This window comes from Rhipicephalus microplus, chromosome 7, assembly GCF_043290135.1.
Source record: "Rhipicephalus microplus isolate Deutch F79 chromosome 7, USDA_Rmic, whole genome shotgun sequence".
NCBI classification, from domain to species: domain Eukaryota; kingdom Metazoa; phylum Arthropoda; class Arachnida; order Ixodida; family Ixodidae; genus Rhipicephalus; species Rhipicephalus microplus.
The window spans coordinates 1,195,732-1,219,599 of NC_134706.1; the positions used below are offsets into that span (position 1 = coordinate 1,195,732).

Sequence of the window (23,868 nt, forward strand, 5' to 3'; positions counted from 1 at the left end):
CTCAGAGGAATCGTGGGTGCTGTCCACGCTCATCACTTCGTCGTCCTCTGTCTTCTTGCCCGGCCTTTAGCCGTGACAATATCGTCGTCTAAATTAGTTAATAAATGTATGTATGTTGTGCGCTTTGTACCAACCGGCCTGCTGTGTCCGTTCACTCCAAGAGCGTGGCGTGGCGAGGCACTCGTTCGCCTCGCCGAGACCCCACACGCCTTGGGGAGAGGCGCACAAAACGCGATGACATTTTTTACGCTGCTAGGGGCGCGGCGGTCGTCCAAATGCCCCCTCCTCCCAGGAGGGAATTGTGGAAAAATGCAAATGCTTATCTTGCGCCAAGAGTGTACGGCGTAGTAATTCTAATGGCGTAAAGTAATGCCAAGACGAGGATTTTTACCCTAATCATTTATTTACACATTCATCAGCAAGCAAACAGTCGAGAGTGAGGCGAGCGCTTCATACAATTTACATATACGTACGAGCAAGTGAACAGGAGAGTGGGGCGCAGGGAGGAGAGAAAGCAAACAGCGAGAGAAGGCGCGGCAAAGCACTATACCTGCAAAGTAGCGACGTACGTAATTAAACGTGCACCTCCTTTCTTCTTTCTCTTCCCCAACCTGTCTGAGGCAACTGCCGCGTCGACATTGGCCAACTGCAGTCACTTGAGACCACAAGGAGATTTCCTTTGTTTACCATCGCCCGAGATGCTCTGGGGTGTGGAAGCGTGGACGTGCTGGCACGCAGCGCCTGTGCGTTTACCTGTACTTTATAGATGCCTGCATGCCATTCAACCTGCCTTGTGTTCGGGGATACCTAGTGCTCAAAGCAAACCTCAGTGTCGGTTGCCATGGGCGGCTGCTGCGCCTTCGGATGCCACAACAATTCATGCGAAGGCACGTCATTTACCATATTTATGAAACAGCTAGTGTTTGTTTAAACTCATGCGTGCATGTTTTGTTGTCAGCAGTGTAATCATGTATGCGGAGACTGTAAATGCAAACATGTGATGCATATATATTGGGAATAAAATGGCATACTTCTAGCTTTTGTACTCATTCATGAATGGCATGTCTTATTTTCAGCTCCATCCCGGCACGTGAACGCAAAATGGGTGTCAGACTTAAAGTAATGTTCTCCGCAGGAGTTTAATGCAAGCTAGCGTGAGCGAAATGATTTCACAGCTTTAGTTTATCAAACAAAGTCCAAAAAGAAACTTGACATCATTTAGCAGATAAATCGAAGTCTCCGCTTTTTAACTACTTTAATACCGCCAACACCAATCGTTTTTTTCACTCCAAAAACATTTAGCGCCCTTCGTGGAGTCTTATTTGCTCCTCACGAATAAGAGTCATCTGGCTAGATGGCATTTCCTTTAATGATAACCCTGCACTCACTATTTTCCCACCCCAATCGAATGGTGGTTTTGGGACGTTAAACCCCACAAATCAATCAACTATTTTCCCACCCAAAATGTCTTTTTCAAGCTAATAGCACGCGTGCAATTTATGACTTGCAAGTAGCGCGCTCACAGCGATAATGGAAGGAAAGGCACGTGAGACATTGATGGCTCTTTTGTGTTGGCACAGAAACACATCCCAAATACGCTTTTTTTGTTTTGCAAAATTGTTAAACAGCCCACACGTCAAAGCGAGCGCAGAGATTTCATTAGAAAAGAAAAAGGCGAGTGAGCGAGCCAGATGCCAGCCATTGTTTTGTGGGGAAAAGACGTGCCAAATACGCCTGTTGTCTTGCGGTATGCAGTATGATACATGAAGAGACTTGTAGAGCGGCATTAGCTATACTATACTCAATGAATCCTTCCGGGTGGGTACCTCTCTTGCATACTGGTAAATCAAGTGTGTCATCACCTCGCGAGGATGACATGGACAATGTATGAGTTCTAGAAGGTCTCTTGCAGAGTGGAGCGTTAACTTCCTACATCACAGGAGTTTCTTTTCTTTTTTGCGATCAGCCGCTGCAAGACCACCGGCCAATACGGAATAGGAAAAGGTTGCGTAACTGGTAGTATACCATATGCAGCACTGCAGCGATGTCATAAACCAGCGTTACGCTCGTGTATATAGCTTTAGTATAAGTTATAAAAACAGCAAAAAGTGCAGCTAATAAATTTGCATAAGGTACCGGAGAGAAATAGTGTGCCCTACAACAAAAAAAACATATGAACACTCCCTTGGTGCTCTTTTATATGTTTCTTTAATTGCTGTGATTTGTACAAATTCTGCCTGCGAATACGATTGTGTGGCACTATAAAAGCGCTAACATCTCCTGAACAACATATAACAAAAAAACAAAAGATACCAAGAGCTAACCAAATGCTTACAGCATGCTGCCTGGTACGCGCCGTTCACTTTTCGAAAGGTCGTCTGCTACGCAAGAACAATGCAAGTGGCTCCATGTTCGAAAAGAGAATGCGCAGGAGAGAAGACACACGCAGGAGCTCCACCGAGCTCCCGCGTGCATGGACAGTGGAGGCAGTGCAGAGCTCGGTGGAGCTCCCGCGTGTCAGTTGAAGCCACCGGAACACGCCAATGGCGTCCCGGAAACCACCACCATAAACAGTCGCCTGCTGTGGACACGAAAGCTTTTTTTTTTAATGAAATTCTGGCTATACGAATCGACTGGAATTGTTGTCATGAGGACATTTACACATAGGTACTTCAAAATTATATTACTTTAACGCGTTCTGCGAAGAAATTGTGGTAGTTGACTGCTTATTTTTATTAATGAGGCGCATTGAACGTGTTTGGGTTTTTGATATGCAGTTTTCCACGATCGAGGCCTCAAAATATACAGGAAGTGCGTCAGTAACCTAAAGAAAACGCCGTCCCTAGAAAGTAGACTTCCCAATGACCATTTTGCAAAAGTCTTGTTTGATCACTCGGTTCCAAAACTCATCTTCGAAATGATGCCATCTCAGCGTTGTTTTCTCTCCCGGATGATTTACAAAAGACAAACCTTTGCGCTCCTGGCTACCATTGCACCCATTCCTCCTTTCTTTTGTAAAAAAAAATGCCGTGTCAATTTTTTATTTATTACTCGACTAATAAGAAATTGCAATGTTGAACGTAACAGCACTAACAGCACTGTGCCATATCCGGGCAGCGTTGCTACGCGTTTGTCATTCATAGTGTGGCATCAGTCAGCGTTCCAAGTGATGCCACATCGCAGGGTTCGTTGCATGCACTGGTTGTAGATTACAGCACTCCGCTTAATTCAGACGGCGTCTGTCATTTTTCGTGTAGCGTTGGATGACCATGAGAATGTTATAATATAAAAAGGGAACAAAAATTACAATTGCAACAACAACGGCCACCGGATGAATAACATTTCAATTACATGCCTAAAATGCCCAGAAGACGCCAGCTTCCGGGATAGTGAAGGGACCTTTCGGCGGTTTCACAAGCACCCGCATTTGAGAGCAGGGATGTGTCGTCCAGCCTTTTTAATGGAGGTCAGTCGCACCACTTGCTCCGGTTGCTAGGGGCAAGGATAAGTGCAAGCGCCCGCACCTGTTGCTATGGGAGAGGGATGAGAGCAAAAAGATAACACCTGCCGGCGCACGAACGCCACCGGACGCTTGACATAGCCTGACTAAGAAATGCATTCGCATTTCGTGCTCACGCTTGTCATGCTGTGGTACACCTAACTGAAAGTTGTAGCCAACGGGAGCTCAACCCACTCTGTGTAGTAGCCTGCTTCACCTCCCGACTTGGTGGACGAGGTAGCAGTAGGCGTCGACGGTTTTTTCCCTGCTCTTCATTCATTACAAAACAGTGGCTTGCCAGCAAAGTAAGCAGTACTGCTTATTCTTGCCTCCTGCGTACCAGAATCACCGAAGTCTGCACAATCAGATAGTGTAGTGGCGTTTGTGAGCCCTGACGACAACCAGGTGACAGTGTATTCATTCTGTGTTCGCTCAATGATAGATGTATATTTGGCAGCGCGGGGCACGCCCGGCGTGAACGACGCTGTTTTTCGTGGACAGCAGAATTCCGCTTGCTGAAGAAAACGGATTCTTTCATGTGAACTAGGTGCAAAGACCTGACCCCATGCAGCCGTTGCAGCGCATCGGCGCGTCGCTTTTTGACGCGGCGCCGTGCCCTCTCCCCATGAAGAGAGAAGGCGCGTGGCTACGCGTAGTTGCGCTCTCTTTCTCTATATTGGAGAAGGCTCGGTGCTGTGTCAAAAAAACACGCACAGACGCTCTAGAATGTCTACGTGGAGTCAGACCTTCAGAGAGGCTCACTCCGACGGCCAGGGGCGTAGATGAAAAATTTTTTGGGGGCATCATTCATGTGTCTTCATGCGCGCATTAATTACTAGGGATGCGTGCATGTGCACACAGCCAAATTAAAAAAAAAATTAGGCGACCCTTAAGCTCTGCTTTTAGAGAGACACTATAAAGAAAAACAGCAAGTTGTTTTACATTGATAAACTGGACTCTGAGAACTGAAATGTCCCAAGTTTCACTGTGAGAAATTTATTACTAGTGGAGAAAATCAGGTCTGAAATTCCATTTCTGAATTTTGTGTCGTAATCTCTGCACGTGACTTTAAGGGCCACCCACCAGGCCCCATACTGCATTTTAGTAAGACAGTGGAAGTAGTTGGGTGTTCGATGAGGAACATTTTGCCACAAAATTTTTTCGGATTGGTTCATCACGAGCGGAGAAAACAGGTTTTTTGAAGTGGCGCGAAACGAGCATGAGAGGAGGTTTATGCTCGAAACCCTTGCCGCTCCTCCGCGTAGCCTTCGCAAGCCAAATCTTTTCCCCACCCTCTCCAGCATCTGACCATAACGCGACGTGCGCATGATGTGCCCGAACAAGTCCAACCCCCGAGAACGCGAGCAGCGTTGCTTTGTTGACCAGCGTTATTTTGTGGTCTTCTGCCCGTTTCTGCGGGATGGTTCGGAAACGCTAGCATAGACGCGGTAGAGTAGATGAGCACAATGAGTGTGCGAACGCGTAGGAGCGTTCCACAGCGGTCGCCTGCTCAATGCGCTGGCTGCGGGGACAGGAACGCATGCGAAACGCTCGCACATTAGCCTCACATCTCGTAGCATTTCATGGGAAAAAAAATAAAAGGAAAGCATGCACAATTTTTTATTGCGTCTCATTATTTATTTCAAGTTTTATTAATCTCTTATAGCAACAAATACATAAACTACGTATGTTGTGTTAAGTAATTTTTGCCATGTCACGTGGTATACTGTTGACAATAACAGAGCAGACTCGTCTACGTAAAGGACCAACGTCCCTGCATTGCCGTGTACGTAAGGCCATTCCTACGCCTACGTCATGCCCTCAATCTCTACGCGTGCACCGGTAGAGGGGAGGGGGAGCAGCTTTCATCTTGAAATTTGATCCACTTCCGCGGCGCGTAGCGTTGCAAAGTTTGGCAGGCGTGATCGTGAACGCCTCGTCTACGCATTGCCCTTGTCAGCTTAAAGTTGTCAAACCTAGTGAGTGGCCCTTTAATAAATTCGAGAATGTGTTTATCGTATTTACGTGACAATTTCTCGATATATATATATATATATATATATATATATATGTATATATATATATATATATATATATATATTGTAAGGAAGCAGACAGAGACAGCATCCGATCCTGGGCCAGCTGTTGTATTCTGTCTCTTTGTCTTCCCCTGCCTCTCCCAGCTAGCTCTTCACGCGCTAGAGCCCCAATGCCGCTGCAGTTAGACGTCACACTCGGCCACGACTGCGAGCGCATGCAGCTGCCGACAGTGCTTCAGGTGGGCAGGGTTGCCTGCATAGTGGTGCTCGGCCGCGACCACTTGACAACGTAGATGGGAGATCTGTGTGAAGCGTCTCCAGTGGGCGGCACTGACTGTTCCAGAGTGGCTGGACTCGGCTATGCTGAAAACCGACCCGTAAGTTTGTCTCAAGTTGGTTCCCGTGGCCGACACTAAGTCACCTGGGTCATTCGCCATGTTGCCGTAGAGTCTGGACCCTGGTTGATCCCTTTGTCCATGACGACTCTGGGGGACGACATTGACTGTGTGTTGATGGTCTAAGACCTCGGCCATGTTGCGACTTTGCATAGAAAGCAGTTCCATTTTTCTCGGGTGGGCAGAGCATGCTTTCCCGGGGTAGTTGAAGTTCGAAATGTGGGGTTTAACGTCCCAAAACCACCATATGATTATGAGAGACGCCATAGTGGAGGGCTCCGGAAATTTCGTCCACCTGGGGTTCTTTAACGTGCACCCAAATCTGAGCACATGGGCCTACAACATTTCCGCCTCCACCGGAAATGCAGCCGCCGCAGCCGGGATTCGATCCCGCGACCTGCGGGTCAGCAGTAGTTGAAGTTCTTTGACGTGATGCGGCTAGGCAAAGAATGTTCTCAGAGACGGTTCGGGTACGTGGCTGTTACTGTTTTGGCATCGTCGCCGGTTGCTTCCAAAAACACTGGTCATGCTGAAACCACTGTTTTGATAGCAGCGCACGAAATGATAGATCCGCCAATGGTACTTGCTGCACCAGACACGGTCGTCCGTGCGTCTTGCAGTGGGTCATAGGTTGGTTGGCTTCTCTAGTGGGTGGCTGCTTCAACGATCCGAGTTCCCTCTACGTTTGGCAATGTGGCTTCTGCTTCTGAAGCATTGCAATTTTGGAGATCTTTGATGTTCTCAAGCCCGCTTTTAGCAAAACAGCTCCTTGTGGAACTGGGATGGCCCAATAGGAAGCCGTTGCAAGAGTAAAAGACTTGTACTCTGCAGGCCGGACTTTGCTGAAAATGGCAAGAGACATGTCAGAAACTTTCAGTAATGTCGAAAGTTGGGTGAGTTTGTGATAGTTCATGATTACTTATGAAGCAGTGCACGATGACAAGCACAAAAGAACGGTAAGCAGCACATGACGACAAGCACAAAAGGAACGATAGGGAGACCGACCACAAGCACAAAAAGATGAACGTCTTTTTGTGCTTGTCATCGTGCGCTGCTTCATAAGTAATCATGAACTATCACCAACTCGCCCAACTTTCGACATTAGTGAACTTCATTTCCTTTAGCAGCGGAGTCCCTACCATTCCTTTTGTGCTTGTCGTTTTGCGCTGCTTTATGAGTAGTCAGAGACCTTGTTGCCTTTTTGAGAGACGTGTTTTCGTAACGTGGAAATGCTCTCACGTTCGCCTAGTGAATAATTTAAAACGTGCCGATCCACTTGAGTCTGGTCACGGACCAGCATCGTGGAATCCACAGGCACGTATGTTCCATTACGTTGCAAAACGTTCAGTAAGGTGGAGGCTGGTGCCTCAACATTCGCTGGATGGTTTGATGACTCCAAGTCCATTGGATGACCCGAGCCGGGACCTGTCTCGGGGGCCTTTCGCAAAGCTTGTTGTGAGGGACCCATCGGACACACCTGCACCATCGATCCGGTGCTCCTCAGGAGCTCGAAACATGACAGTGGAAATGTCTGTGCAAGGCACAGTTACACAGTCGTGATGGTCCCGTTGACTTTAGTGAAAGAAGGATCGCAGGATGGTAGAGATCCAAGTTGCATCCTTCAAGTCGGGCTTCTCCTGAGCTCCATCCTTGGGGGAAGACGAGTTGCACGGGCAAGTAACACAGTATATAAGACCGAAAGCAGCTATAAGCTTGGAGCTCTACTCTGCTCATGACTGCTGCTTCAAGCCTTCGTACCGGTGCCATGCCGTTGCACTTTTGCGAAGACGATCCATGGCCATAGACCATTTCTGATGCTCTGTCTAAATTGTGCGCACGGCTAGCGCGTTGACAGTGGCCACTCAGCTGTCGGCATCACTCCGGAACAGATCGAATTCCGGCAGTTCGCAGATGAACCGCGATGGTGGGGTGGCACGTGAGAATGCCGACATCACTGAGGCAAAGCAGCCGAGCTGGTGTGAGAGTTGCAGCAGAGTGCCCCTCAGCTCCCTGCGTTGCTCAGATGAGCAGGCCTCAAGATCTTGAGAGGCGACTGCGTCCAACATAGCGTTGCTTGCACTGAGGGCCGGCAGAATCGCATAAAACAGCATGGAGCTCGTCGCTGTCACGGCAGTGACCGTGCCGCAGAGTTGCGCGATGGTACGCTGCAGATCCACGGCGCTGTCGGGGGTAAAGCCTGAAGAGGCAGGGATCACGTTCACCGAGTCTGCAGTGGTTCCTCCACTAACAATGTTGAAATCCACGAGCAAGGAAGTCTGGACGACGTTTCAAGGGCGCTCGTATGTAAGGAGACTACTGGCAACGGAATGCAGGCCGTGGGAAGTTTGAACAGCATTCCCAAAAGACAGAAGCCTGTGCGTATTCCTGCGGAGAAGTGGTGGCATGCTGTCCGTTAGGTCATGCCCTGGTACCACAGGGGAGGCATGAACGCCGTCCACTGGTGGTCCGATGGGCAGCTGAAGTGGCAGCCGAGTTGATGACTCCATCAGCCAGCAATCGTGGACGGCATTCCTTGACGAAGAAGCCTGTGGTGCCGACAACCCATGAGGCTACGAACAGGTAGCTTGAGCCGCAAAATTCAATTGTCAAGCTGCGCCATTGTAAGGAAGCCAGCAGAGACAGCACCCGATCCTAGGCCAGCTGTTGTATTCCGTCTCTTCGTCTTCCCCTGCCTCTCCCAGCTAGCTGCCAGCTGCCTTTACCAGCTTGCCAATACAAAACATATATATATAAACATTTGCATGTTTGAAACACTAATATGTCTCTTCCCCCACACCTGTCGTTGCATTTTGACCACCAAACATTATGTCTCGTGTTTCGCTGAAGACAGCGCACATGCGTAGACTACCTACCAGAGAAAGTCCCAATAACTTAGAAACGAACACATGCATCCGAACAAACATTACTTTTAGAAAGCACATTCGTTGAGACATGATGTGGTTATCTCAAGTAGTTACACATACCAGTCATTTTACGAAAACATTTTATGTCACATTTAAACCTGTGAGTACCGTACATTAGCCTTGTAAAGGTACTAGCGCGAGTTGGTGTTTTAAAAGCCAAATAGCACCCAAACAAATTTGCATGTTGCTTTATGGACACGCAGTGGACCTTTTGCCGATTCACAAAAGAACAATTGTAATGTAGGGGGCACCTAACAGTAGTGCTTGCAGGAGGCATTCTAGGATAGTTTGGACTGGCTTAAAGGGCCACTCACCAGGTTTGACAATTTTTAGCTAAGCGAAATGCATAGCCGAGGCGTTCATGACCACGTCTGCCTAAATTTGCAACACTACGCGCTGCGAAAATGGGTCAAATTTCAAGATGAACGCTGCTCCCCCTCTCCTCTGCCGGCACACGCCTAGAGAATGAGGGCATGACATGGGCGTAGGAATGGCCCTACGTACACAGCAATGCAATGACGTTGGTTCTCTACGTAGACGACTCTGCTCTGACGTTGTCGACAATACCCCGTGACATGGCAAAAATTATTTAACACAACATGCATAGTTTATGTATTTGTTGCTTTAAGAGATTAATAAAACTTGAAATAATAAATGAGATGCAATAAAAAATTGTGCGCGCCTTTCTTTCATTTTTTTTTCCGTGAAATGCTATGAGATGCGGGGCTAATGTACCAGCGTTTCGCATCCGTTCGTGTCCTCGCGGTCAGCGCATTGAGCAGACGACCGCCGTGGAATGCTCCTACGCATTCGCGCACTCATTGTGCTCATCTACTCTACAGCGTCTAAACAAGCATTTCCAAACCATCTTGCCGAAACAGGCAGAAGACCACAAAATAACGCTGGTCAACAAAGCAATGCTGCTCGCGTGCTCGGGGGTTGGACTTGTTTGGGCACGTCATGTGCACGTCACCTCATGGTCAGATGCCGGAGAGCGTGGGGAAGAGATTTGGCTTACGAAGGCTACGCGGAGAAGTGGCAAGGGCTTCGAGCCCGCTTACTCTCACCCTCGTTTCGCGCCACTTCAAAAAATCTGTTTTCTTCGCTCACGATGAACTGATTCAAAAAATTTTTTTGGCAAAATGTTCCTCATCGAACACCCAACAACTTCCACTGCCTAACTAAAATTCGGTATGGGGCCTGGTTCTTTCCTTACGTTGTTCGTTTCCTTACGGCACAGCTGAGGCAAGCAACGAGAATCAAAGTGAGGCTAGCAATTGAGAAGACGATGCATACGAGGCCCGATTGCATCATTAGGTTCTACTCTTGAAGGCAAAGGTCAAACGCCCTCAAAGTAATTTTCTTAGCTTATATGAAAAGGTTATGATGCAAGCGTTCCCAGACATGGTCAGACAGTTCAATTTCTTCTTAAATGCCGAGCAATTAAGATAGAAAAACTCATTCGGGTGAAAACCTTACTTCACAGCACGTCAGAGCTTCCCTCGTGTAACCCAAAGGGCACGAACAGGAGCTCTTTCAAGCACAGGATCACCACTTCAACTAAACAACAACAAAAACAACCAGTAAGGTGAGAAAAACATTTTAATGTTTTAATTTTTTTCTTAGACACTGGACACACTATCCGCCCCACAACCATTAGGAATAGATCAGAACACTATGCTGTCACATTTTAAAACCAATACACCGTTGACCGCAAAGTACATAAACTGATCTCTAAACATTACAAGGAGCACTTCTCGATACTTCAAATTACATCAATTGGCTCTCGTACCTGCGCCATGCAATTGTTTGTGTGCAAACCAGCGCTAACCTGGTCAACAGGCAACTCGTCTTTCACGCTGTACACTTAAAATAAGAAGCAAAAGAAACATATTCTGAGAACTTGAGGTCGTATTGGCTGACTGTTGGAGCGAACTGCTGTGATGGCCAGTTCCAAAGGCACACCCACCCTTATCGTACGCAGCAAAACACCCGCACTAGTAAGTCTTTCAGCCATTCAACGAAACATGAACACAGATTAAAGAAACAAATTAAAACAAATGCTTTTAAAATCTTTCCATAAGAGCTCATGGAACATCCAAAACATACTGAACCAATGAACACAGGCACAGACTGACTACTAAGCAATAAATGATTCAATTTACCCGTCGAACAGCCCTCAATTTTTTTGATGTCATTGCCCTGAGAAGTGCAGTTCTGTCGATAAAGCCAACCACTTACAAAAGTGCCATTAGTAGATAGGATGACTCAGTCACTGCTACAATTGCCACACTTTCCTGGCTCATGCAAGATAGCCCCTTTGGGAGATTCTGGTATTGCTGCGACTTGATGGGAATATAAAGAGCTCGATGCGGTACGAAGCCGAAAGTTTTAAGCGTCAAGTGCAAGAATGTTTTCGGAAAGCAGTGCGGAATTTTCGAACAGTGTAGATGAAAAAACAAGTGACTGTGCTATACAGGAAATGAATGACAATGTACAGAGAAGGCGATAGCTTGCTCTGATGGATCAGTATCATCTCTTTGTTCCTAAACAAACCAAAACTAGAGGCCCCAAGCCAAATAAGCTAGCCTCTGCAAATTTAGCAATGTACACTAATCCCTTTACAATTACTGGTATAAAATCTAGTATTTCTACGGGTGTAACAGATGACCAGTTTTGTATGTCAACAGGACAGCAGACCGTTTTATGAAACCTGGTGAAATCTAAATCTTAAGTGACCTTTTGTAACTGCTAGATACCACGCTAAACGAGGTTGGTAGAGCTTACTCTATTTGCAAAACTTGCTTACAAATGCCCGGAAAGTGCAAAAAATACTAAAACATTCTTCATGACAGTACTACATGTGGTGAGAAGAAGAAATCAAGTTGAAATTTCCCTGCTTATGCGTACAGCCACGACAAATTAAAAAAACACCACTGTTGTTCAAAGGAGTCAGTGAATTTCCTCCAATTGTCAGTTTGTGTGCAGCCATTTGACTTTTTAGTTAATAACGTCAAGCAATCTACAACTCAAACAATACTATGCACAAACCCGCTATAATTTTGCGTAACTTGGATGCTCTAAACCGTGAAATGCCCAAAAAGGTGTCAATAAAAAAGAATTCAAGGTTTAGCTCATTGCTAGAAAGTGGCAAGGTCTATCCTAAAAGCGAATGATATTAGCTGACTACAATGCTATCCTTCTTTTTGTTTGATCATTGGGCATGCACACCCACTGCCAACTAAACCGGCTCTTTCATTTGGCACTTCTGGGAAATAATACCATCACAACATCACTTTCACATCAACCACACTTACTGCCATCCTTTCCTAATCAGCACACCTCAGTAAGAGAGAGAAAATACTTCTCAATGTGAAAAACTATACAGACGAAAAACAACAGTAAGCTTACTTCAGCTCACAGTGAGTGGGTCACGCTTGGAAATGTCAAGACTCAGTCGGCAACTGCTGCACATCCCCACTGCCGTAATGAATCAACACCTACTTGGCCTTACATATCAAAACTGGTGCGGTCCGCGGCTTCGGGGACCCCCTCCCCTCCAGTTGGGGCTCCACATGAGACCTGCGGCACCTCGTATGTGGTGGCCCCTTCCCTGGAGACCTGCTCCACGAGCCTGTGGACCCGATCCACGACGTTGAGGCACCAAACCCCGTAGCCGCACTCGACGGCCTCGCAGACCGCGCACCACGTTTGGGCTTCTCTGCTGTTGAGGTTGCTGTGGTAACGTGATGGCCGAGGGGACACTGCCTACCGAGGCGGGGGTTGCTGCGGCATGCACCGGTGGAGGCGACGAGATGTGGGCGAGGCTCGGCGAGGGCTGTGTTGCTGCTGCAGCTTGAGCGGCACCCTGTGGGGGCGTTGCCGTGGCTGCTGCTGAGCTCGAGGCCGGCTCAGGTTCCTCCCACACGATGCGACGCCTCTGCGGAGGTGCTTGCTGCGTTGTCTGCTGCTGCTGTGGCATCTGCTGTTGTTCTTGAGATGCTCCACTGGACGGCGTAGCCGCGGAAGCGTCTCCGCCTGCGTACAATGCCCGACATATGAAGATTTTACGGAAAGATGATGCAGTCTGTTAGGTTGTACTGGTGGAATGAATGTAGCAATGAACTCAGAAAACTTACTACCGCTAATTGAGCTAATAGAAAAATTCGCGAGACAGGCGGCAGCACTATTAGCAAGTGAATCTACTTTAGCATCCTTAAATATAAAGAGAAAAAAAAAGGGGGGGGGGGGCGGATAGCTTGCACGTACACAGTCAAATCCTCATATAACGATTATTGTGTAAACTTGAACCTTTTTATTAGAGACACTGATGTAAGAGACAAATGGGCATAAGAGGCACCAGTGTTTCTGAATCAAAACAGGCATTCATAAGAAAACACATGCATGGTAACCTGCTTATAAAAGACACTTTATATATATAAAAGACAAAAATTACTCCCCAGTGCACATCTCTTATAAAGAGGGTTAGAAATGTATATTGAACAGTTGCAAAATTCTCTTGAAATATCTTATATATAATGCATTTGATAAACTGAATTACCTACCTACATATAGGTCGGCCCACTGTTAGAGGAAATATGCGAGCGCATGACCTGCGCTCTGCGGCGGCTGCCTAGAGCACCATCAGCCGACAGCTAAGGAAAACACGTTCGCTTTTAACGTCATTTACTGCCAGCCAAAATACCGATTTATGGCCAATTGACAAGCGCTGCTAGATTACACTCCCTCACTGCTTGCGCAACTAGCAATGTTGAGTGATGCCTGCAGCTTGGGCGGTGCTCGCGCACCACATTCCATTTGTTGGCAAAAGACGATGCACTGTAGGCATCGCCCTTTGTGCAAGCAGAGAGGGAGCATGATCTAGCAGCGCTTGCCTACCGGCCATGACTTGTTATTTTGTTTAGCATTAGATGACGCCGAAATCGAATGCGTCTTTTTTACTGTCAGTTTATGGTGGTGTAGGCAGCTGCCACGGAGTACAGGCCACGCGCTTGCGTGTTCCCTCTAACAGTGGACTGACCTGTACATTTACATAGACTTTTCCTGTAATCCCTACCAGATCCGATAAATTTGGGCTCAAATATGATGCAAAGTAGGGAACAGAGACATTCAGTAGAAAACACCACTCCACTTTTGCACAACAAAATGCTGTTAGCGATGCCACTAAAGCTTTGCTAGAACATAAACTCACCCGGCAATGTTAGCTGCTCCGAGGCCTCGTCTGCTTCGGCATTCTCTTCCAACGACAGCAGCTCCTCTCTTTCCTCTGGAGTCACTGAGGACACAACAAACACTGATGCAGTCTAGGCTTGCGCCAACAGTAAATTTTAGATGAATTTGAAGCAAATAGTGACTCTGTCGCATAATTTCGAATCAAATTCACACACACACACACACACACAACACACACGCACACACACACACACACACATGGAATGAATGGTTTGTAGAAGCAGAGACGGAAGAGGTGACAATGAAATAAACATGGCATATGAGCCAGGCTACATCTCCCATTCATCATAGCGTCACACAAGTCGACAGGATCAAGACCTGCCAGCCCCTTCATCAGTCACTCATCATCAACACAGTTCCCCACAAGACGCCCTGACCATAGATTGACTACCGAACCATCTGCTAGTAGTACACGGTGACCAGCACCATGACGGAACCATCAGCTGACCTTGACCTTGGCATCTTGTGAAGAAAGGTTTTCTGCAGAAGCGTCTGGTGTTCATCAATCACAAGATCGAAGTGACGTGAGTCCCGTATACAACCTCACTGCCAACAATGAATACAAAAGCGCAAATGCGACTTCTGACGACACAAGTACCCTTCAGGCAACCACCAATTTGAACGGTTTATAAATACAGAAGATTCAAGTGCACGAAACCCCCTACATTGTCTTGTGCGGGAAAAAGCTGTGACAATACAATAAACATGGCGTATGAGTCGGGCCACGTCTCCCATTTATAATAGCGTCACATATATCTATATGTATATTCTAAAAGAAATGAGCATATTAGTGATGACTAAAGAACCGAACTTTAGGCAGAATGCTGATTTTTTCGTGGAGTCCCTTTCGAGCCTATTTTACATATAAGCATGAACTGAGGAATGGGAAATGTTTTGGTAAAACTTTTTATGTGCCTATAAGTGCACATTTAGAGGTTCGCGTCTACATCAGCTTTTCAGCACCTCAAAATGCCTTTCCGCATTTGTTGAGTACTCATTTTGCCTCAATGAGCTGTCCATATTAAGAAAAACCTGAAGCACTGAGTATGCAGATATTAATAAAAACACATGCATGGCACGCAATTTTTTTTCGTTCACGTTTCTAGCTTCTTTTAAGGTGTGATTACAATGCGATGTAGGAAAGGCGCGCAATGCGTTGTGTCACGTCAGCAAAAACAGATCAAGTTTGGCGGACAATGTATAACTGGTCTCACCCGAGGCACTCCAACGCATGTGACGCTCGCCAAAACGCTGATAGGACTCTAAAATACCTTTATGTGAGCGGTTCTATAGTGTACCCCAGCCAGGCTACCATAGCGCTAGTGGGCCTCCCACAAAAGATCTCAGTCACTTGGTTCGAGAGTAGTGCAGTATGACGGTTGTGTCTGTGAGGCTTCGGAATACTCTAGCGAAGAGAAGCGAGGCTAGACTAGCGCTGTAGCATACTCGTCAGCATTGTTGGCATTTATGTTCACCTTAACGGCAGCTGTTGGAAGTCTCTCAAGCAATGCCGAAGACAAAGACGACGAATAACGTCTTCTTCAGGCAATGGATTAGTAGATCACAGTACTACTCCGTTAATAGAGAAATGGTACTTTGTCATCCATGTGAAAAGCAGGCAAGATGACTAGAAAAGTTGGCAATATTATACGTTTGATGACCACTCTGAAACACGTTTAAACATAAAGCTTTCAACATTGCTGACGCAACTGCTAATTTTAATAATCCCTGAACCTGCGCAAATAATCTGCATTTTGTAGTAATTTCACCAGAACTGAGACTCATTGTTTCGTAATTTTTATACCCATTATCAGTGAACTCGCATGCAAGAGGAAATGTGCCGCGCATTCTCGGTTGGGTACAGATATATACTCCCCAAGCATTGCTTAGTGGCACTGCCACACTTGAAAGGCAGCGTCATCTTCGGCAAAAAATAGAAACGAGAAACATTAGTCGCGTGCTTTCCCTTCTCTCCGCCGCTCGCTTCCGTGCACGTGCAGAGCTCTTGCACTTGCATCGCCTTGGTTTGAAAAGATCTTCCAGCTTCACAGGCGTTTCTAAAAGCAAGAGTACGGTAATCAATAGAGAAGAGTGCTCAGTAACGTATGCTGTCGGGCTAGTTGGTGTGTAACTGTGCAGAACATCGTTGGCGCAAACTTAAAAGACGTCGAAAGAAGAGACTCGGAAAAGCGCACACTCGCAACTGACTTTTATTGAACCGAAGCTCATCTTATAAACCCTCACGCATGCGTACAATCACAAGAAGAGACCAACGAACTATAATCACAATCTATCGGATAGAAAATAAAATTCATTATCATACAATGATAGAGATGGAACACTGATACATTGTTCGCCAAATTGTCTAATAAACATCGCCTCTGCCAATTCCCGTGCCACTTTGTCTTTGCTTCTTAGCAATATTCTCGTACGGTGCAGTAGGGGTTCACACGAGCATTCCTTACAATGATGCTGCAAATGCGAACCTGTGCCGTTTCTCATTGACAGTGCATGTTCCCTTAAGCGATCGTTTATACAACGGCCCGACTGGCCAATGTACACCTTGCCACAACTGAGCAGGATCAAGTAGACAATGCCTACCAAACAATCCAAAAACTTTCTTTCGTGCTTCTTCAAACAATGAGCACTTGGTACGCCACACGAACGAGCACAAATGCGCCAAAGCATCCGAGGTGCCGAGAACACGACAGGGACCTCAAAACGAGAGGCGGCGTGCTTCAATGAATGAACCACTCTGTGCACATACGGAATGACAACAGGTCGCTTCTGTGTTTTTTTCCTTTGTGCCAGAATCGCCGGTGGCGTCATGCCGACATTTTCTCAGTAAAGCTTCGCACACTGTCGTTAATGCCAACAAAAAAAACCTGCCAACACGAGCCTGGTTATTTGCTCCCTGAAACTTTCATCAAGAACTTGGTGGCAAGACCTAGTAATAGCCAACTGTAAGCTCATACTAGCAATGGCCCTTTCTACTATTTTAGAATGAGCGGAATGATACGGCAAAGAAGCCTTCTGAGCACGAGGGTGATACATCCAACACACATAGTTTTTATGTTTACATGTTTACATCCAACACACATGGTTTTTTTGTATGCATACAGAAAGCATACAATCTCTATCATTGTATGATAATGAATTTGATTTTCTATCTGATAGATTGTGATTATAGTTGGTTGGTCTCTTCTTGTGGTTGTAGGCATGCGTGAGGGTTTACAAGACGATCTTCGGTTCAATAAAAGTCAGTTGCGAGTGTGCGCATTTCCGAGTCTCTTCTTTCGACATCTTTTAAGTTTGCGCCAATGATGTTCTGCACAGCGAAGAGTGCGTTATGATGTGGAGCAGACGATACATGACACCCAACTTATTGCGAAATATATTTCTGAAGTTCACAATAGTGCCATGTGCGACGGTGCACATCAGGGAAATACGTTAAACATACCTCATGGCCTATATGCCCTGCGAAATGAGCCCACTGACTCGATCGATGATCCACTTATCAACTAAAAAGAGCATATCATTGTTAGTTTTTAAAGACGACGGTATTTCTTGGGGACCTTCGACGAAAACATTTTGGTCTGTCTGTACATTGGTCTGTTTGTTCGCCAATAACAATACCTCAAACGACACCAAACGGCCAACCCCACCCGCAGCGCCCACCAATATTGCTCAAGATTTAACAATATTAGTTGTGCGATTGCTAATTAAAAAGCAATTATTGCACATATCTGAGGCACCAGGACAACACCTTGATGTTTTGTATGTGTGCCTTTGTACTAGAAGAGGCACACACAAGTAACTATAAGGACTGTAGCGTTTATCACGCTGCGCTGACAGTGCAACGCAATGCTCAAAAAGGTGTTTCCAACGCTTTGCTAAGACAACACGGTGGTGGCACCTGCCTGTCGCGCATCTCTCTCCGCGGGCGCGCACGCCTTCGCCTCCACGCTCGAGGCACTCTAACGCAGCGCCTCCAGAATACCATTCACCGGTTTTCTTGCGCAGAATATCAAACGTTTTGTTCACTCTCTCCAGACACAAGGCTTTCGTCTTTCGACGACATTTGCAGTGTAACATGCAGATTCGGGCCAATTTATTTTTATGTGCATGCTCATTGTAGCAGACCCATACTGTTGTGAACGAACTTTCGTAGCGTGCGAAAAAGAAACCGATTACTCAGCAATGCCACTAAGAAGCCAGAGAAGGACCAAAGTGTCACCTGGAGCAGCACGCGAAAAGAACGATGCACAATGTTAAGGTTTTGCGCAACTTTAACGTTGAGGCAATCGTTCTTGCCTGAAGCTTTTGCCAAAGAGACGAGAAGTGAATTGAGCGCAGACTTATGCGAGGCAATGGTCGCTGCTAACATCCCTTGGGCCAAGATCAAAACAAGACATTCAAGAATTCTTTGCAAAAGTACTGCAAATAAAATATACTATAAGAGTCCAAGCAGTACTTGCGGCCAATGTATAAGGAAACGTTAGTGAGAATCGGACGAGAACTTGTTGAATCATACATATGGATTATAGTGAGCGAGACAAAAAGTGCGACTGGACGATTACATGGACATTTTGTTGTTGGCAAGCTGGATGCAAAAAAGAAAGCAACACCTTTCTCAATATGCTCGGAATGACTAGAAATAAATTGAAAAAAAAAAAAAAACTGTGATAACACTTTGTGAACTCATCCTTGAGGACCCTCCCAAGACGACCGGGTACTACACAGATGCAGCAGCTTATATCAGCTGCACTTCTCAAGGTCTTTTATCCCGAATTATTGCATGTCGCTTGTCTTGCCCATGGGATTCATCGGGTCTGTGAATAACTGAAACAGTCGTTCAATTCTGTTAACGAACTACCGTATATACTCGTGTAAGGGCCGCCCTCGTGTAAGGGCCGCACCCCAACTTTGAAAGCGGATATTTCGAAAAAAAAAAACAAAAGTTCAAAATGTCCCGCCAGAAAAGTGTAGTTAGTTCATTTACAGCCAGATGGCGCTGCACGCTTTTCCGCTTTTATTCTACTTCCGCCGACGCGCCGACCACGCTGTTGACAGCGCGCCGCCATATTTGCCTTGTGCGGCCTCTTTGTTGGCATCGTTCCTAGCATCGTGTCGATACGTTGGCAGCGCGACTTCAGATCGGTGTCGTCGGTGTCACTTTGTTGGTTGTAGTGAACCCTGCAGAAGCCAGCGCACGTGACGGACGATGGGCCGGCATCTGAGATCATTCACTGCAGCATTTAAGCTGCAAGTGATTGACTATGCCGAGGAGCACGGGAAGCGGGAAGCTGGACGAAAGTACGACGTCGATGAGAAGCGCGTGCGTTACTGGATGAATCAGAAAGATGCCCTCGCCGCTACTAACAGGAGCCGAAAGGCGTTTCGCGGGAAAAAGTGCAAGTACCCGCAACTCGAAAGCGAGCTCGTCAACTACGTCGTCGACACACGAAGGGACGGCTACGCCGTATCGACTGACATGATACGCGTCAAAGCCCTCAGCATCGCTCGCCACATGGAAATACCCCCGGCACAATTCAAGGCAAGTCGGGGCTGGGCTACGCGGTTTATGAACCGTAACCAGCTTTCTATTCGGCGCCGAACGACGATTTGCCAAAAACTGCCGCGCGAGTACGAAGACCACGTCATTAAGTTTCATCGCTTCGTGAATGCTCTCAGGAGGGAGCATGAATACGACCTGTCCCAAATTGGGAATGCGGACCAGACACCTGTGTGGTTCGATGCACCGGAAAGCACCACAGTGGATTTAAAAGGTGCGAAAAGTGTGTCTGTGCGCACGACTGGTGCAGAACGCCAAAGGTGCACTGTGATGTTGTGCATCACGGCAGACGGCAGGAGGCTTCCGCCGTACGTCGTATTTAAAAGGAAGACTCTCCCAAAAGAGAAGTTCCCTCAGGGAATCGTCGTACGTGCGCAAGAGAAGGGCTGGATGTCCGAGGAACTGGTCGTTGACTGGATTAAGACCGTCTGGGCAAACAGACCTGGAGGGCTGTTACAACGGAAAGCCCTCCTTGTTTTGGACAGCTTTAGGGGCCACTTGACCGACCGCGTCAAGAACCGAGTTGCCGCAACTCGTACGGACTTGGCCGTCATTCCCGGTGGCCTGACGAGTGTGCTGCAGCCGCTCGACGTATGCGTCAACAGACCATTCAAAGTGGAATTTCGCCGATGTTACTCTGAATGGATGGCTGGAGGCGTCCACGAGAAGACCCCTACAGGACGGCTGAAGCGGGCGTCGCTCCAACAGGTGTGTGAATGGATTTTGAATGCGTGGCGTGCCATGTCAGTAGAAGTAGTTGCTAAAAGCTTCAAGGTAACGGGAATTTCGAACTCCATGAACGGCACCGAAGATGACCGTCTCTGGGAAGACGCGGACGCCGAGGCGAGCTCCTCCGAGAACGAGGACAGCGAAATGGAATCCGAATAAAAACATTTCTGGCATGTCATTTGTGACTCTTGCACTCTGCTACTGTTGCATAAACAGTACAGACCTTTGGCCTGTACTGCCTGTACTAAATCGGCCTGATTCGTGTAAGGGCCGCACCTAGCAAAATTTTCGAAAAAAAAGTGCGGCCCTTACACGAGTATATACGGTAATAGCTGCAGGCAAGGGAGTGTATCTGAATGTGCGTTTGTGCCTTTAAAGAGCAGTTGCTGGATGTGCCTCTTCCACCAGAGCTCGTTGTCACCCGCTAGGAAACTTGGCTAAAGGCAGTGGACTACTACAACAAACACTTCCCTGGTGTCAAGGTTGTTACTAACCACTTTGCAGTGAATGAGGGCATCGCCGTGAGAAGAGCCCAAACTGTCCTACACCATGATGCACTTGAATCTGAATTGGTGTATTTGTGTGCTCATTTTACTTTCCTTGCAGAAAGCATACAGAAACTTAAAAGTTCAAGCGTAACTCTGACTCTGAGTGTTTAGCTAATTTTGGACGTTCAGAGAAGGTTTGCCACTGTCCCCAATGGACCTGTCACTGACAGGGTGAACTCGAAGCTTAAATCTGTCTTGGACAAGAATCCCAGATTTTATATGCCAAAGCAAGTGTTCAATGTTCTCAGTGAAGCAGATTCGAAGATTACAGATGCAATTAGAGCATTGAAAGTGCCTGACAACAAGTGCTAATTTCAGTGGATAGCGAACGTTCGTTGTCACCATACAAATACTGACTGAAAGAAAGGACAACTTCAAGCCTGAAAACATTGGGATGTTGCTGATTTGCCACTGCTTTCACAGCCTTTCTCACATTAATCAATCAGCCTAGCTTTCACCTAAATTTATTCTAACGGTTATTCTTTTTCTCAATATTTTCATGAAAAATAAACTTCTTTCCCAAAACACGTGATTCACCTGTTGTGTTTGTTAGTTAGAAGGAGAAGATATGCTCTGAAACACGCTGCTGACGTGATTATGTACTGTGCCTATATATGCCTTAAAGATAGTTCAAAATGTTTATTTATGCCTAAATTACACGATTTAGGGCCTAATGGGCACCTAAAACTTTTTTTTTTTTCATGCCTAAGCTTTCGGTCTATAGTCATGACCCAACTAACCTGCACAATATTTTTTTCTCAATTGAAAAAAAAAAGCCTGTGCAAATGCTATTCATTTTCATTCAAAGCAAGCAGAAGCAGCTTTGCATAGTAGCACAATTTGACTTTTGGTGGAATGATAGCGATGAGCTGTGAAATATGTTACGTTTTAAAATTGCCCATACTTAGTGTACATAAGCTGGTATAACATGCTTTTAAGCTTAAACAGACTAATAAATGAATGTCAGGGTAATTTGTTCAATAACCTTGAAGAGAGACTTTGCGGCCGTGCGGATTTCTCTTGTACAGGTACAGGATTTCTCATGGTACAGCAACCCAACACTGCAGTGAAAGTAACTTTACAGGTGGAAAGAAATGCAGACTAATGTGCACCTATTTGTTCACTTTGAATACTGAAAAATTTTCAATATTTAAATTAGAATCAAAGATAATTCAAATACTGTTATATCAATTCGAATACTCGAAGCGATCAAATGTTCGCACAATTTTTCATGAATCCCAAAGTGGCCTTCACGCACTCTTCTACAGTTAGGCCACAGCAAAACTTGATGAAAAAGTCAGAGGCAAATACAAAATGTGACAACAGGCAGTCTCAGCTCCCTCTTCTGCATACCGTATTTACTTGCATAATTTGCGCACCCCTAATATATTCCAAGATTTAACCCCCACCCCACGTACTCGCTAGAACTGCTCGAACGTTTGCCTCCCTCTATAATGTACACTTGCATCACCGCACGGACAACTTTCTAAATCAGAGGCGTGCGAGGGTCTGCCGGGCCAACTGTTCCCTTCATTCTCTACATTCGCGCTACAACGCATGCGGTTAATTTTGAAGTTTAGGTTTTGACATCCGTTCGTCATTGTTCCCTTGTAATGACCTACAATAACTAAATACACATCAAAATTAAAGCTCGCTGTTATAAATTTGACAAAGAAAACTGAAACCATGCCACCGCCAAGCACTCCAGCGTGTAAACTTTAATGTGTGACGATCGGCGCGACCGGTACGGGACAAAGCAGAATGCGCGCTTGCTAATACAAGTTTTCTGCCGCTGAACAAGGCCTTTTTTAATTATGTGCGAACGCTTAGGTCGTTCAATATCGTCGTGTCGTGGGATATAGTTTCTCCCAGCATTGTCAAGAATAACTTCGAGAAAATGGGGCATTCGATCCCGCTTGACTGAACCAACGACCACACGCTTTGAGAGAGCGGTGACAGCGGCCACGAGGATTCTAAATCGGAACTTCAAGAGTGATTCTGACTAGAACACTCGTAACCGAAGCTGACTGTACATGCTAATTATGTTATTTACAAGTATGTACATTTCGTTTGTGCTTCAATTGATTATTTTTAAATGTATATACTGCTCGCATGAGAACTGTTGCACATTATGTCGTATGTACGTATGGGTTTGCAAAATTCTCGCTTAATTTGCACACTACCCTTCTCGGAACCCAAAATCGCGAAAGAAAGTGCACAAATTATGCGAGTAAATGCGATATTTCGTCAGAGTAAATATGAATCCCACTCTAGCATAATTTCTTCTGAAGCACAACATCATCTGAAACAAGAAACGAAAGAATACTACAATACAGACAAGCACTAACTTCCAACTCAATTTATATTGCTTGAATTTTATTTTAATTCCTTGTTTGTGAGGTTCTTGCACTAAACTATGGATTACCGAAAGCCTGAATATACACATACTCCAGCACAGTGAAATACGTTTTAGGCTGATCAGCCTACGAATACAACAGATGATCGGCCAAAAGTTGCCTGACACGGCGGAAAACTGCATTGCCGTGTCATTACTAAAAACTGGATTATAGGCAAATGCCTAATTTGTTCCATGCATTCCTATCGTACCATTTAAATATATGAGCGTGAATTAGAAGTTAAAGAGGGCTTTTATAGTATTTTTATAGTGCCTATAAATGCCCATTTTTGTCAGTGCCTATATGAGCACTATTTAAGCTCATATTTTGTTTTCGAGCGCAATTTGTAACCGTTATTCATGTAAAAAAAGGCTACATTGATATTTCCACACTACGAGGTTCAAAGAAGTCCTCTACTGCTAGCAACTTCTGCAAAACAACTGCTAACTGCAGTGAAATGGCACTCACTGGTAACCATACGCCACAGAGCTTACATGTTGTGAGCAAATG

At 46.0% G+C, this 23,868-nt stretch overlaps 1 protein-coding gene across 7 annotated transcripts in view; it reads right to left on the reverse strand.

Annotated features, from left to right (window-relative positions):
- Positions 1–23,868, reverse strand: part of Mgtor (nuclear basket protein megator) — a 905,575-nt gene that overhangs the window by 453,344 nt on the left and 428,363 nt on the right. Inside the window, exons 48-49 of one of the 7 annotated variants that reach the window (XM_075868435.1) lie at positions 14,070–14,153; positions 10,442–12,895 (exon numbers count right to left, since the gene is read on the reverse strand). The exons of the other annotated variants lie outside the window; for them this stretch is intronic. Coding sequence (XP_075724550.1) covers positions 12,375–12,895; positions 14,070–14,153 — 605 coding nt within the window. The 3' untranslated portion in view covers positions 10,442–12,374. Of the gene's footprint in view, positions 1–10,441; positions 12,896–14,069; positions 14,154–23,868 lie in introns of those variants that run through there. 7 annotated transcript variants of the gene reach the window in all.